The sequence below is a fragment of the Eptatretus burgeri genome, chromosome 6 (assembly GCF_056783735.1).
Source record: "Eptatretus burgeri isolate ZD-2024b chromosome 6, Ebu_testis_v1, whole genome shotgun sequence".
Lineage (NCBI taxonomy): Eukaryota > Metazoa > Chordata > Myxini > Myxiniformes > Myxinidae > Eptatretus > Eptatretus burgeri.
The window spans coordinates 68,042,556-68,057,555 of NC_140966.1; the positions used below are offsets into that span (position 1 = coordinate 68,042,556).

The 15,000-nt window shown below is 39.6% G+C and overlaps 1 protein-coding gene across 23 annotated transcripts in view; it reads left to right on the top strand.

The window, feature by feature from the left end:
- Window positions 1-15,000, top strand: part of LOC147024992 (ELAV-like protein 2) — a 287,153-nt gene that overhangs the window by 100,761 nt on the left and 171,392 nt on the right. For 16 of the 23 annotated variants that reach the window (XR_015059289.1, XR_015059290.1, XM_085885525.1 and 13 more), the window contains one exon: window positions 10,503-10,776. Coding sequence is in view for 21 of the 23 variants with exons in the window: in XM_085885517.1 (XP_085741643.1) it covers window positions 10,503-10,776 (274 nt within the window). In the remaining 2 variants the exon portion in view is untranslated. The remainder of the gene's footprint in view (window positions 1-10,502; window positions 10,777-15,000) is intronic. The other 7 variants (XM_085885524.1, XM_085885522.1, XM_085885520.1 and 4 more) reach the window with 1 other exon arrangement.

A 15,000-nucleotide genomic window follows, 5' to 3' on the forward strand; every position in this document is an offset into this window, starting at 1 on the left:
CCATTAAGCCAACACCAAGCATAATCTCAACTCTTGTTGACCAGCAAAGCCCTTTTAAGTAGTTTATTGGAGGTGAATGTCCAAAACTGAAGTTGAGGTGAAACAGTAAGCTGGGACAATCGTGTTGATTTGCATGTTTCAAATGTATTTCTGGAAATGTTTCATAGAAACTAAAAAGTTCTCTCTTCTCTCTCTGTCTATCTCGATCTAGATCTCGATCTAGATCTCGATCTCTATCTCTATCCTGTCTTCCCCCATCTTCCTCTGTCTTCCCCATATCTCTCTGTCCCTCTTTAAAAAAATATCTTTCTCTCTTTCTTTCTCATGGTTAACGTCACAAAGCAATGAGTTAAAGTCAAAAAAAATTCTCAGAACGAATCTACAATTGCTAAATTATATTAGCTGTAGTGACATAACAATTAACTCTAATTGGGGCAACCACTTCTTGTTCAACACATGACAATGATGATATTCAAAAAGGAAGAATCCAGTGCTTAAGAAGTATATATTTTGTAACTGCAACCATCATAAAAGCAGATGGTGACAGTAAACAAAAATTCAAGTTCATAAAGATTTTAAAAAACCATTTTATTTCAATGTTCTGCTATTAAACTGTTCAAGATATCGGTTTGCTTATGAAGAGGAAAGATGTGATGCTGATTTCAATGATAGAGAGATTATGTAATCTTACTGAGAATTACATGGAATACTAATGGCATGATAATTTAAAAATATCTACTTTCAACGCTGTCTCATTTACCACTCACCATAACAGAGGAATATCTTCTTCTTCTTTAGCGGCCACTATTTTCCCACATTGTGGGGTCGGCCGGAGGAAGTTTGGCCCAAGTCTTCATGAACCGGCGAGCCTGGCCTGACGTTCGACTAGTTAGGGCAGGAATTTGGTATTTGGCCATGTTTCCGGCGATGGCTCACCTACTCTTTGCAAAAGACACCATGGGAACTTTAACATTCACCAACGAATGCTGGCAGACAGGATGTCCGTTTAACGTCCATCCGAGGGACAGCACACACATTGATGATTCACCCTGCCTGTGAAACACCAGGATGACAGTTGATAGCTGGGTCGGGAATCAAACCCAGGCGAGATAGTTTAGCGGCAGGTGTGCATACCTGCCAGCCCCATAACAGAGGAATGTAACAAAGAAAAGGAAAGTTACAATAAGCAAAATCAGGTGTGCCAGTTGTTTTGAAAATGTCTTCAAAACTGAGAGGTTGTTTCCCCCATCTGCTGTTGGGGGACCAGCTTGGACCAGCTGCTGTTGATGTGTACATCAATCAATCAATCAAATGTACCATACTTTTGACAGATCCATGCTGCCAGAGAAGTTTCTGGGAAAATGTTATGCTGGGTAGTTTGCCATTGCTTTCCAAGCAGTCTGTCAGGGCAGCCTGGAATTAGTAATTTGTTTAGGGCGCTGAACAGAACTCCTGTGCCCTTTGTGAAAATACCATGGGGTCTTTCATGTCTACTATTGACTCGTGCTGGCAGATGGGTCTTCTGGATTATCCTTTGGATGGATGGCACACACTTTGCTGAGTTTGCCATGGATGTGAAACTCCAGGGTTTATATCTGTGATGGGATTCAAACCCAGACTAGACAGCTTAAAGGCACTTGCACGTAACTCGAGACTAATCTTGCAACCCTGTTGATGTAAACTATTTGAAAAAGGGTTAGTTTAATTTCTAGTGACAGAAGACGTTTTCATAGTTTATTTTTACCCCTCACATGCAGAGTGAAAAGCATGGTTAAGCAATTGGCTTGTGTCTGTCTGTCCATCCGTCTTTTCAGTTTATGACCGGAATAACTTTATGAATAAGTTCAGGAACAACTTTTTTAAATCAAATGTTATTTTTTAAACATGAATAGGAAGACAAGTCTTTCATTTTAACGTACTTTGGCCGTGAATCCATCCCGATCAGACTTGCGCAAAGAGTAGTAAGATAACGTTTTTTTTTTTTACTCTTTGTGTCTGCCTGGCAGTGAGACAAAATTGAAAATCATCCAAAACAGGAAACTTACTGCTTTTAAGGATGCCATAAAGGACACGAACAGGCGATATGAATAACTAATGTAACGTGTTAAATAAGGCGTTGCAATCGACACTACATCAATGGCGGTAAAGCTCCGGAATGTTTTTTTTACACGACTTTTACAATCTTTATTTTATTTAAATTGAAATATATATATATATATATATATATATATATATATATATATATATATATATATATATATATATATATATATATATATATATATATACTTTAACACTAGAACACAAATCGCCTTCTTAATACTTCCAAGAACCTCGACTTTTGCAGTACTTGGAGATGTTCTATATACGGTGGTGTATTAAGTGGCACATGAGATTTCTTCAATTTGTGCTAAAATTCTGGATTTTTTTTTTAAACGAGCTTTAAAATCATTATTTTATTACAATTGAAGTATATACTTAAACACTACGCAGGGTTATCATGTTCTACGTACACTCTCGTTCAATAGGTCACAAGTTTAATTGGGCAAGATACTCTCCTTTGTTGCTTTTTTCGACCAACATCTTTGTTTGTCGCTGGGATCAGCTGGCACGATTTTGAATATATACATCTGCAATGTCCATGCGTGGGCTACAGGACGACAGAATTTGACTGAAAGTTAAAAAAAATTATTTCGAAGAAAAAAAAAAAGAGCAAGTTGTTTTGCTGCATAACTGCCGGCACTGCCAAGCCAGCCACGATAATGAGCATAAGAAATTTGCATTCATGGAGAAACACTACTTGTGGATAAATATAAGAAAAGGAACGGTTTCAGTTCATGCCCAATAAACATCAGGATAAACAGTGAAGAAATTAAATTTAGTAAATGATAAAGACAACATAAGTCAGGTCCAATTAAATCCACTGGAATACTTGGATCATGCGATTTTAAACAACTTTTTCAGCACTAAACAATTAAAGCAATCAGTTTTAATGGTTCCAAAAAAAAAAAAAAATTTTTACTTTGGGAAGTAAAAGCAAACATAATACTGCAAGAGCAAGAATAAGAGAATCATTATCATAAAATAAATCAAACAAAGGAGATCAACATAAAATCAACAAATAAAGTTTATTACGACATCGTAAACAGATCCACCAAATGCGGACTGGCAGGATAGCTTCGAGTTGTGTATACTTGCATTGGAGCTGTCTCGCCTGGGTTGCAATCTAAACTGGGGCTATAAAGTGTCATCTTGGTATTTTGCATTTTGCATTTGGTGGATATTAATAAGCAAGAGGGTCTGTCTTCCAGCACCGGTTGTTTGTGGACGTTAAGATGCTATAGTGTCATTCGTGAGGAGTAGGTGAGTTCTTTCTGCCACTCTGATCAAATTATAAATTCCAGCTGTAGTACAACATGAAGCTTGGCCAGCCAGTTTGTGAAAGACCTGTCCAAAAAAGGTTCCCCAGTTGACCCTTCAAGAAGGTGGGAGTAATTGGGGCCGTTAAATAATGTGGTAGTAGTAGTAGTAGTAGTAGATAGAATCACAACTGGCCTATAAAAATCCACTTAAACATGACAGGACCTCTTAATTACATAAACAAAAGCAGAAGGGTACTCATTAGAGCGCATACCTCCGCCATGCAATGCATGATCCAGTCGAACATATCAGGCCCAGTACATTTTTGAGATATCATGCTATATATCATTTTTGGCCCTATCTGTCAATAATGGAAGAATCACTTTAAAACTTATCAGATCCGGATTCGGATCTTCACCAAATTTGAAGCAATTCTTCCTTGTCACACACCCAACATGTCCACCAAGTTTCGTCCGGATCCGTCCACAACTTTTTTTTAGATATCCTATACACAAACAGACAAGCAGACAGACAAACAGACAGACAGAAAGCGGTTGAAAACATAACCTCCTTCACCTTCGGTGGTGGAGATAATGATGAGTTACAGTTTGAAAAGTCAGTAACAACAAAGTTATTAGGAACTAATTATGTGCAAGGTTATCCCTAACCTATAGTTAAGTTATGGTATGTAAAAATACAGGAAAACCAAGGATGTGCTTTTGAATCATTTCTTTTTTCTGTCTCGCTCACTTTGCAGAGGACTCCGCTCGATGCGTGCACGGATAATTATTCTTCCTGCGTTTTCTTCTTGCACCCTCTTCTTGTTTCTTATTATTATTACTTTTCAGCAGATGTCAGTTACTTTCGTGTGCAGTACATCCAAAGCAGGTCATTTTCATCTGGAAAATCATGAATACTCTGGCAGGGATACTGTAAATATTTTAAACATATACAGCAGATTGTAAGCAACCAAGGCAGCTGACATAATGTGTCTTTTGAAGGATGATATTCCATGAGTTCCACTGCCATTGGTAATGCCATAATAATAATGGATTTGCTTACTTGTTTATATATCCAATCATACCACCTGGCATGTGGAGCTTCTTATGAATTTTCACCACTTTCGTCGGTCTTGGGCCCACATTCCAATTTTATCCCAGGTGACCTTCATTCCTTTCATTTCCTTCTCGACGGCATGTCGTCAGATCTCTCTTGGCCATCCAACCCTTCTCTTGCAGCCAGATGCCCAACATATTGCTCTTTTCGGTATATCCTGAGCCTCCATTCGTAACATGTGACCAATCACATCTCCACCTCCTAATTTTGATCTCTTTTAATGTTTTTCCTCCCTTTTAGCATTTCAACGTCTTTCCTATGAGCCATGTCAGGCAAGAAGATTCTCGAGATTTTTCTCATGGCTGCTGTAGATGAAAGACTCCAATTGGGAAACTATTTTTTGGTGATTTTTTTTCAAACATTCACATCCAAATCGGAGGACTGACTTCACATTGCTGTCAAAGATCCTCACCTTAATTTTGGTGTTGTACTTCTTTGACTTTCAAATTTCTTTGAGTCTCATGAATACATCCCTTGCCTTTTGTATCTGCTGTAGAACATCTGCATCTCCCCCTCCTGTTGTGGTAACCATGGACCACAGATATGTAAACTTAGTCAACACCTCTAATGGGTGAATTATTGCACGTGAAGATGTTGGTGTGTGGACCATGTACAGTGCCTATAGAAAGTCGACACCCCCTTTCAATATGTTCATCTTTTGTTGCCTGATAGCCTCGAATTAAATTGCATTAAGTCAGACTTTTCCAACCTTTATATACACATCATAACCCACAACTTCCAAGTGAAAAATAAATTCTACAATTTTCCGAAAATTAATCAAAAATATGAAACTATTATTTCTTGGTTGCTTAAGTGTCCACCACCCCCCCTCTTGGTTGCTTAAGTGTCCACCGCCCCCCCCCCAACCCCTCAGTTAATACTTGGTGGAAACACCTTTGATGGCAATTACAGCTGTGAGTCTGTTGGGATATGTCTCGAACAACTTTGTACACCTTGATTGGGTAATATTTGCCCATTCTTCTTGACAAAACTGTTCAAGTTGTATGGAGAGTGTTGATGGACAGCAATCTTCAAGTCATTGCCACAATTTTTATTGGATTTATGTCAGGGCTCTGACTGGGCCACTCAAGGTCATTTATCTTTTTGTTCCTTAGCCACTCCAGTGTAGCTTTGGCCGTGTGCCTCGGGTCACTGTCATGCCAAGGTGAACTTCCGTCCCAATTTCAGCTTTCTTGGAAAGGGCAACAGGTTTTCCTCTCGGATTTTTCTGTATTTTGCTTCATCCATTTTCCCTTCTATCCTGACAAGTGCCCCAGTCCTTGCTGATGAGGAACATCCCCATAACATGATGCTGCCACCACTATGCTTCACAGTAGGGATGGTGTTCTTTGGGTGATGTGCTATGTTGGGATTGCACCAAATGTAACATTTTGCATTTAGGCCAAAAAGTTCCATCTTGGTTTCGTCAGGCCACAAAACCTTTTGCCACACGGCTTCAGAAAATCTGGAGTGGTTTTTGCACACCTCGAATGGGACTCAAGGTTGTTTTTTTTTTGAGTAATGGCTTCCATCTTGCCACCCTACCATACAGTCCAGATTTTTGGAGTGATTGGGATATTGTTGTCACAAGCACACAGTGACCAGTCTTTGCCATAAAGACCTGTAGCTCTTTCAAAATTGCCATTGGCCTCTTGGTGGCCTCTCTGATCAGTCTCCTCCTTGATTGGTCATCCAGTTTGGAAGGGTGGCCCGATCGAGGCAGGATCTTGGTGGTACCACATGCCTTCTACTTTTTAACGATTATCTTGAGTCTTGACTGTGCTTCAAAGGATATTCAAGGCGTTTGAAATATTTTTTTCTACCCATCCCCTGATCTGTGCCTTTCCACAACTTATCCCGGAGGTCATTTTAAAGCTACTTGTTGCTAACAGTTGAGTCTGCTGTGAAATGCACTACACAGTGAAGTAAACCTACAGGAACAGCTGATTTTATTCTGAAGTAATCAGAATCACCACAATTTAACACAGGTGGAGGCCAATTAACTTGGTGTGTGATTTTGGAGGTGATCGGCTACACCTGAGCTAATGTACAATTACTATTATAGGGGCAGTGGACACATCCAACTAAGATATTCTAGTTTTGTATTTTTAAATAATTTTCAGAAATTTGTAGAATTTGTTTTTCACTCGGAAGTTGTGGGTTACGATGTGGAAGTAAAGGTGAAAAAAAAGTCTGAATTAATGCAATTTCATTCCAGGCTGTAAGGCAACAAAAGGTGAAAAATTTGAAAGGGGGTCGAGACTTTCTGTAGGCACTGTACGTCCATGTCTTTTTTTTAGGTTTGGCTGTGTTAATTTTCAGCTCCACTTGCACCACGTCCTCCTGTAGCCTATTGGCTTTCTCCTGCATGCTATCGAAGGATAGTGACATCGGGTAGATGTCATCTGCAAAGCAGAGTTCCTGTCACTGTTCAAATTGGTAACAATGGAATTGAGTTCATGATACTGTAATTGGGTCCCAACAAGGTCATAAAGAATCCATAGTAAGACACCCTGGGCTGATAATCCTGTCCCTCTTTTCTTTTCCTTTTACCTTCATCATCCTGTACTGAAGTATTCTTACATTGGTGTCAACGGTGTGTTGTTTACAAAGACCCATGTCGTTAATCCAACTCATCACAAGTTAATTTTGGGGAAGGGTGAATAAGAGTGGACAGGATAATTTATCTTTATCATTCACTGCAATTGGAAGGAATTTTAAATGTATTAAACGAAACATGTTCTCTCTTTAAGTTTACTTCTTTTCACTTTTTCAAATGAAGCAATTGAAGAAAAATTACAATGTCCCACCTTGGCCACCATCCCAATTTTGTCGTCTTTCCCTAACTCTGCATGGGATTGACGCAGCTAAAGATATTAAAGAATAATAAATGTTTTTTTTTCTGCATTCTATTGATAAAAAGACTGCTTTCCTTCCACTACCACTAAAAAAAAAAAAAGAGTCTTCATCGTGGGAATGTCCAAAACTGATGAGAATGTTTGTTTTTCACCAACGTTGGAAACATGGTGTTCTTGACATTCTGTGCATTCACCTTTTTCATTTTTGCTTTGATGAAGGCCGAATTATCGAAACGTCAGCTGCACTTAATATTCCATCATTGGAGATGCACATTTTCTAACTTTGTTGATAAAATCCACAGTTTGCCTGTCGCAGATAGCTGTCCAAGGAGCAGACCAGCCGTCTAATACTTCTTTGTTGGATAGAAGTTTTTGCAATGATTGATTACCTTTCCATGAACAATATTCAGAGATGTTCTTTGCAAAAATTGGGCTCATATGGAAGTGGAAGGGAGATGTTTAAGATCTGGGGAAGTACAGGGCCATTATGCTCCTCGGTCATGTCATGAAGGTGCTGGAGAGGATTCTGGATGGGAGGATAAAGAAGAGTGTGGAGATGGAGATCAGAGAAGAGCAGCAAGGGGGTTAGAAAGAGTCGGGAGATGACAGATGGGATGTTCGTGCTGAGACAGCTGATGGAGAAGAATTTGGAGGTGCAAGGTGAAATGACATTGGGATTTGTGGACCTGGAGAAGGCCTACGACACCATTCCAAGAGAGATTGTGATGATGACACTGATATGGATGGGAATGCTGGAAGCAGAAGTTAGGTTGGTGGAAGAGATGTACAAGAGAACAAAGGAAAGCTTATTTCGTTGGACCGAGAATGTCTGAGAAATTCAGTGTGAACATTGGTTTGAGGCAGGGAAGATCTCTCAGCCAATTGATGTTTATTATGGTGATGGTGATGGAGCTAGTCGGCAGGAAGGTAAATCTGGGTGGAACAGTGACTGGGGATGGTAAATCGGAGGCAGATGTGTGAAGGAGGATTCAGGTGGGTGTGAATGCATGGGGGGATTAATGGCAGACAGAAAGATATCAAAGAAATTGAAAGGGAAGGTTCTGATGTGTGTAACGCTGGCCTACCTTTATGGTCTGGAAATGGTGGCACTGACAGAGACAACAGAGGCTGCAAGTTTGTGAGAACACCTGTGTCAGGAGGATTGCAGAAGTGAAGAGGGTGGATGTAAAGAGGATGGATGAACTGAGGGAGGAGATTGGTGTGCAGATGAGCTTAACAGGAAGATTGCTGAGATGGGCTGGACACCTTGGTGTGGATGGGGGAAGAGAGAATGGCAAAGAGAGCAGATAGGTTGATGGAGAAATGTAGGAGGAACATAGGTAGACCACAGTTGAGATTGGGGGATTGTGTGAGGAGGGATATCAGTAAGTTAGGAGTGGATGAAGAGTGGAGAGAGTTGGCTGAGGACAGAGGGAAGTGGCGGAGTATCGTGGTCAAGGCAGGGCAGAAGCTTGGTACCGTTGGACCTCACCCCTTAGAAAGGAGGGAGGATGAGGAGGATGAGAAGAAAAAGAAGTTATTTGGAAAATAATTACACTGTAACCTGATGGAAAGTTTTGAATACCAATTGTTGATGAAAGATCCTTACTTTTTGAGCTGAGTGTGGGCCTTCATTTTCGTCTTTGAAAACTAATTGCTGTCGATGATGGTATTTTAAATAACTTAATGAAATTCTGAAGGATGTTGGGTCAATATAGCTTTGAAACAGTCTCTCAGTATTAGCCAAGTATTTTTTTTTCTTTGCCGTTAAGCTAGCCCATATTATCATTGACCTTGTAGCATGGCAGCTTCTGCTACTGTGAAGCACTGTTTGCTTGGGCATCTAGTTCCAAACCATTATCCTGCCATTAAAACCATTCCATTCGGATCACAGCACACAGTCTGGGCATAGCACCAATGTAGTATTCCTTTTGCCTTTTTCTCAATGGTAATGTGTTGTATGATCTGTAATCAAGGACAAGTTGGTTATACATTGCGAGTTTGAAGATGTTTGTTCGGCTCATGCGACGAAACAGTTGTCAAAGCGGAAGTGTTCTTAACTTGATTCTGAGACACTTGGTGGCATGGAATTTGTCATCAAATCTATCAGTCATTCCTTGTCGTACTCAATGAGCTCCATCTTGCGTACGGTGAGTCTGCTGATGCCTGATCCATCCATCCATCCATTCTGACCACACTCTGTGCAGAGCGTTGTTACAGTCTGATAGTTACTTCAACCTGACGACTGTTTCCAGACGAATGCTCGTGTGCAGCCATCTTACCTCTGGCCCCTACCTATGCAACCACCTTACCTGGCATTCATCAAATATGTTGAAATTTGCTCTAAATAAATTCCGAAGTAATTTTTTTTGGCAGATTTTTTAATTCAGTTGAGGTGTTTGGGAAAACGGCCAACATTAACCCGTTTCAGTGAACACAACCACGTTTTATAAGCCAATGATGTCCGATGTGGGCAGATCAGTCATTGTGTGTGTGAGAACAATCTGGAAGGCGCACAAAACATAGATGCAATGTATTTCACGCCATCGGATATCGTATCGCATTTCAAACGGGAGTATCCTTACCCCTCTGCACATATTGTATAGAACTTTACTTTCTTAACGTTTCCAGCTCTATGCGTACTCTTTCTTGAAATGGTTTCTATCGGTTTAATGTTGTTGTGATTTGATTGGTTATTGTGCATTTCTTTTTTTCCCACATTTTCATGCACTATATAATATTTTCAACCTTTTCTGTCGAGTCACATGTTGTAAAGATGTAGCTTTTGCGCAGACAGGTTTTGAATGCACATTGAACACAAGGAATATTTTGTTGCAGCTCTGACATTTACTGTATAGTTTAGCAAAAAAAAATGAAACTATCGTCTTTTTCAAAGCATGAAAACCCAAAAGGGCATTTATCACGGCCACGCAGACCAAGATGTGATCGAAGAGCCTTGCATGCAATTAGGCCTGTATTTGAAGCAAATGAGAACTTGTCCCTTAGGCCTTTGCAGAAAACACAACACATAACAAGTCTCCTCCAATTAAAGTTCCCGCTCTTTGTACTGCAGCCTAAGCAGGAGCTCGAGTTAAAGAAATTGCCTAACCCTGAATGTGACACTGATGACATGCCTTTACGCCATCCGATGTCTCACCCACCCCCTAGCAGGTACTCACCGCCATGGATACCCACCTGGCCAACGGCTCCGTGTGCGGCGGCGGTGCGGTTAATGGCCCGTCGGGGAGCTCCTCCAGCTCAGCCTGTTCGCTGCTTGGTGCATCAATGGGGCCTGGACCTAGCGTGCAGTCATCTGAAGACAGCAAGACCAACCTGATCGTGAACTACCTACCCCAGACGATGACTCAGGAGGAAATGCGGAGCCTTTTTGGCAGCATCGGCGAGATCGAGTCTTGCAAGCTCATCCGTGATAAAATTACAGGTTTGTACAGGGGCTACAGCAATGGGTCTTATTTATAGCAGTAATGTTTGCTTTCAATGTCTAAGCTCTTTATAAAACATAAACATTGCTTGAGTATGGGTGCACCCAATGAGACAATTTTCCCTAATATATCATGAATTGATGTTTTTTTTATGTAAACGTGGTTGTCAACAATATGGCCAAATTGCTGAAATATATAAAGCCAAACAGTCTCGTGGCAGGGGAAAGGAAGTACAGTTGGAACATTTTGTATATGAGATAGTAGAACCACCTCTAAGCTGTTTAACGTTGGTTCGAATCTCAGCCAAGCTCATGTTGAATCATCAATGCGTATGTCGTCTCTTGGATGGACGTTAAACTTGGCCTCCCATCTGATGGCATTAGTTGGTGAATGTTAAACATCCCATGATGTCCTTCCTGAAGAGTCGGCGAGCTGTCGATGGAACCATGAACAAATTCTTTCCCTGACTTCATGAGTCAGAGTGGCAACCCAACCAGGATTGTAGCCCAGTAACTGCTTCAGCAGCACCAATGCTCTGCATAGGATGATGATGATGATGATGATGATGATTATGATGATGTTGACAACGACATTAGAACTTCAAATTATTAATGAGAATGTGACAGATTTATTGATGTGCAATATTCTGAACTCGTGGTGGGCACCCGTGGGAATCCCTTTGGCATGAACTTTTATGCCATTTCGACATCTCGAGTTAGATGCTGCACGTGGAGTTTTACAAAGTTGTTGCTGGCAATTCATCAGATGCAGAAATTATATAACCTACACAATTTATTTTCTTCACAAAATATGTGAGTGCATGTCCGTGCACTATATAGTTTATGTGTAATTCCACATAATATAAAATGTGACTTCAAGATCTGAATTCTTCCTCCTGCCCCCCTCCCCATACTCTTTCCCCCTCTCTCCTCCCCCCCTCCACCCTCTCTCCTCTCACCCCTCATCATGCACACTGCACAGGGGGGAGGGAGAGAGGATCTTGCACAGGGGAGAGAATGGAGGCAGGGGGTGTGGAGTGACTTACTTCTGCCTTAACTTGATTGACTTCACTTGAGAGGGGGTAGAACCCGCATTGACTGACTAATTACTCCTGGCGTTCATTTTTAAACTTGAAAGCAACAAATACACTTCACTTCACAAATTAAAAATACCTTAAAACCAAATGTTAATAATAAATATTGGATTCCATCGTTAATCCACATACCAGCAGGCACACAATGTTGTTGCAACATCATTTGCCGGTTCTATCCCGATGTCAGAATTGGGTCAGTGGGAAGTTATTTTTGCAACACCCATGACGTAAGATTTCAACGATGTGACAACGTTGAAATCTGATGTCGTTGCAGCGTCGTGTTCTGGTTGTATCCTGACGTCAGAATTGGGTCAGTGGGAAGTTGTATTTGCAACACCCATGACGTCAGATTTCAACGTTGTCACAACATTGAAGCATGACGTTATTTTTCAACTTTATCACAACGTTCATAAAATGGAGTTTTGTTTTTACCCTTTTCTTTGCACGCCAAAGAAACGAACATTGCAGTGCATGACACCCTTCAGCTTCCAGCTTGATGGAGCCCTCGACCCGTAGGTCTGGGGCCAGCGGAGCACCGCTGTTCCACCGGTGCCATTATCAAAACATTGAAGTTGTATTGCAACATCTTTATGTTGCACAGTAACACATAATGACCACAACTTGAAAACAACTGAAATTCATAATCATTTATTATCACGTATCACGCAGAGCATGATTGCGGCAAAAATGTACAAGCAGTATTAACAATAATATCATCTTTATTCGTACCAAAAAAGCACACTCAAATACAAACGTACAATAAATAAAAGTACATACCATTGCAATTGAGAAACATACACTAAAAATGGGGAATAAAAAGAAATACCACATGGGTAAAAGTCGTAAATACCTTTTTGACAAATTCACTTTGTGCAAAGCAGAGTTAACAATTCAAATTCAGAAAGTTCTGCTCCAGAGAGGAACTGTGGAGCTTCTTCTCTCTCAAATATAATTGACTGCACAAAGGCACCTTTAAGTACAACAACATCATCATGCAGTGTTAGTAAAACTGCTAATAATTCTATGCTTGCATACATTATGGGCATTAGGAGCATAATAGGAATTGACCAATAACTTGCATTTATATAAAATGCAATTAAAAGTTTTAGCAACTGATGACATACTACCCATTGTTGCAAGATTCGTAATTAAGCAACCTCAGGTAAGAATTATGAGAAGAGGAAGAACCACATATAAATTTTGCTATACGATATAATAGTTGACATTCAATAGGTAGAAATTCAGCAATGACTGGTAAAAGAGTACAATATGGATCCTACTTGGGAAGTCAAACACCTTTCTGATAGAATTTCTCCATGATATATATATATATATATATATATATATATATATATATATATATATATATATATATATATATATATATATATATATATATATATATATATATATTTGAAATATTTTTACTTGTTATGTCCCACAGCGGTCATCAATAGAATGAGGTGCAAAAAGACTTAAACAGATGATACTTGACATGATATGAACAGTGCATAAAATTATATAAAACTGAATTACAATCAGGCAAATCAATGAGACCAAATATATATCGATGTGTCTGTATTCATACAAAGAAAAAATATAAATCTAACCTCATTAAGTATGAAAACACAATTTTGAATGCATCTCACATAAATAATTCCAAAGCACAAAAAAATTAATTTGTTGGGTGTTTTCAATCTTAATTTCACAAGAAAAGAAAATAACTTCATTATGCATAAAAGTACATGTAAATATTTTCACAATGTAAACTTAGGCTGGGTTTCCAACATACATTACAATTAACGATGCTGCAATTTCTTAATAATCAAGGATGTGGACGGCTGGCACAGCGTGTTGCTGTTACTCATTATTACATGAGGGCTTGTTCCTGCCTGCACCTCCACGCCGATCAGGGGCATATTTCAAATGTTGTGATATGGCAGTGTCCACAGCTGCCTCCGTTGCTGTTGGCTGACTGGCCATGGTACTGTCTGAAAAATAATATGAATTTCCACTTCATGTATATATAGGGCTTTATGATCATCAAACAAGACTGTGATTTACGTGAAAAACTACGTGCAATGTGAATTACGCTCAAGTCATGCACATTATAAACTGTCATTTAGCAGAATTCATTACCTCTGACAACTTTATAAAAATTCAGGTTCCAGAAAGGTCTCTTCCCATTCTTTCCACACAAATTGTATGTGGACATCACAGCATAGGACATCACCCTTATTTTAGAAAATAAAAACAATTTAGTACACCAGTGTTCGAAGCAGCTTGTAACAAATTTTAAGTTCCACTGCCCTTAAAAAGCCTCAATTAATATTATTTTTTATAATATAAAAGTTATTTTCATGTCTTTTGATAACCATTTTACCAAAGGAAAACAATTGTGCACCGAAAAACTTGAACAATACCCCTATAGTGACAAACTACCACAATGAAGGCTTCATTGTTACAAGCGGCAGTTTGTTGGCGGCCAAAGGGTTAATATTTTATGACAAAACTTCACATTTTTCGGCGAACAACAACTGACAATTGTTTTCCTTTTGCCTTTGGTTAGGCCTAACTCTTTAAAAGCGGACATAAAAAAATAGTATATTATTTAAAATAATATTAATTGAGGCTTTTTTAAGGGCAGTGGACCTTTAAATTTGTTACATTGCGGTACAATGCGGTAATTCGTCAGACCCGAACGGCCGAAGCATTATCCACACCAGTAAAATATTTTTTAAAGTTTCTGAACCAAACTTGTCCAAAGTAATTTTTACAGAGTCCCCTTTTTTGCCACAGACCGGTGTTTTTTTTCACCAGGCCGACTAAAATATGAATTGATTATTTACCATCGATTTGTACACACGATCAGGGCCATATCAGCGACAGCTCAACGTGATAAACGAGCGATGAAATCGGGTGCCATAGGATTCGATCGTCAGATGCACGTTCGAGTCCAACGCTCGGATCACGATCGAGTGCCCCGAAGGGCTCGGGACCGGGAGAGTTTCCATTGAATGGAACTATATAGATCGCAGCACACCTGGAACAGTAATACATCATTATGGATTCTGTGATCTTAACGTCCAAAAACAAAAGCTAAAACACATAAAATCGATTTATAATATTA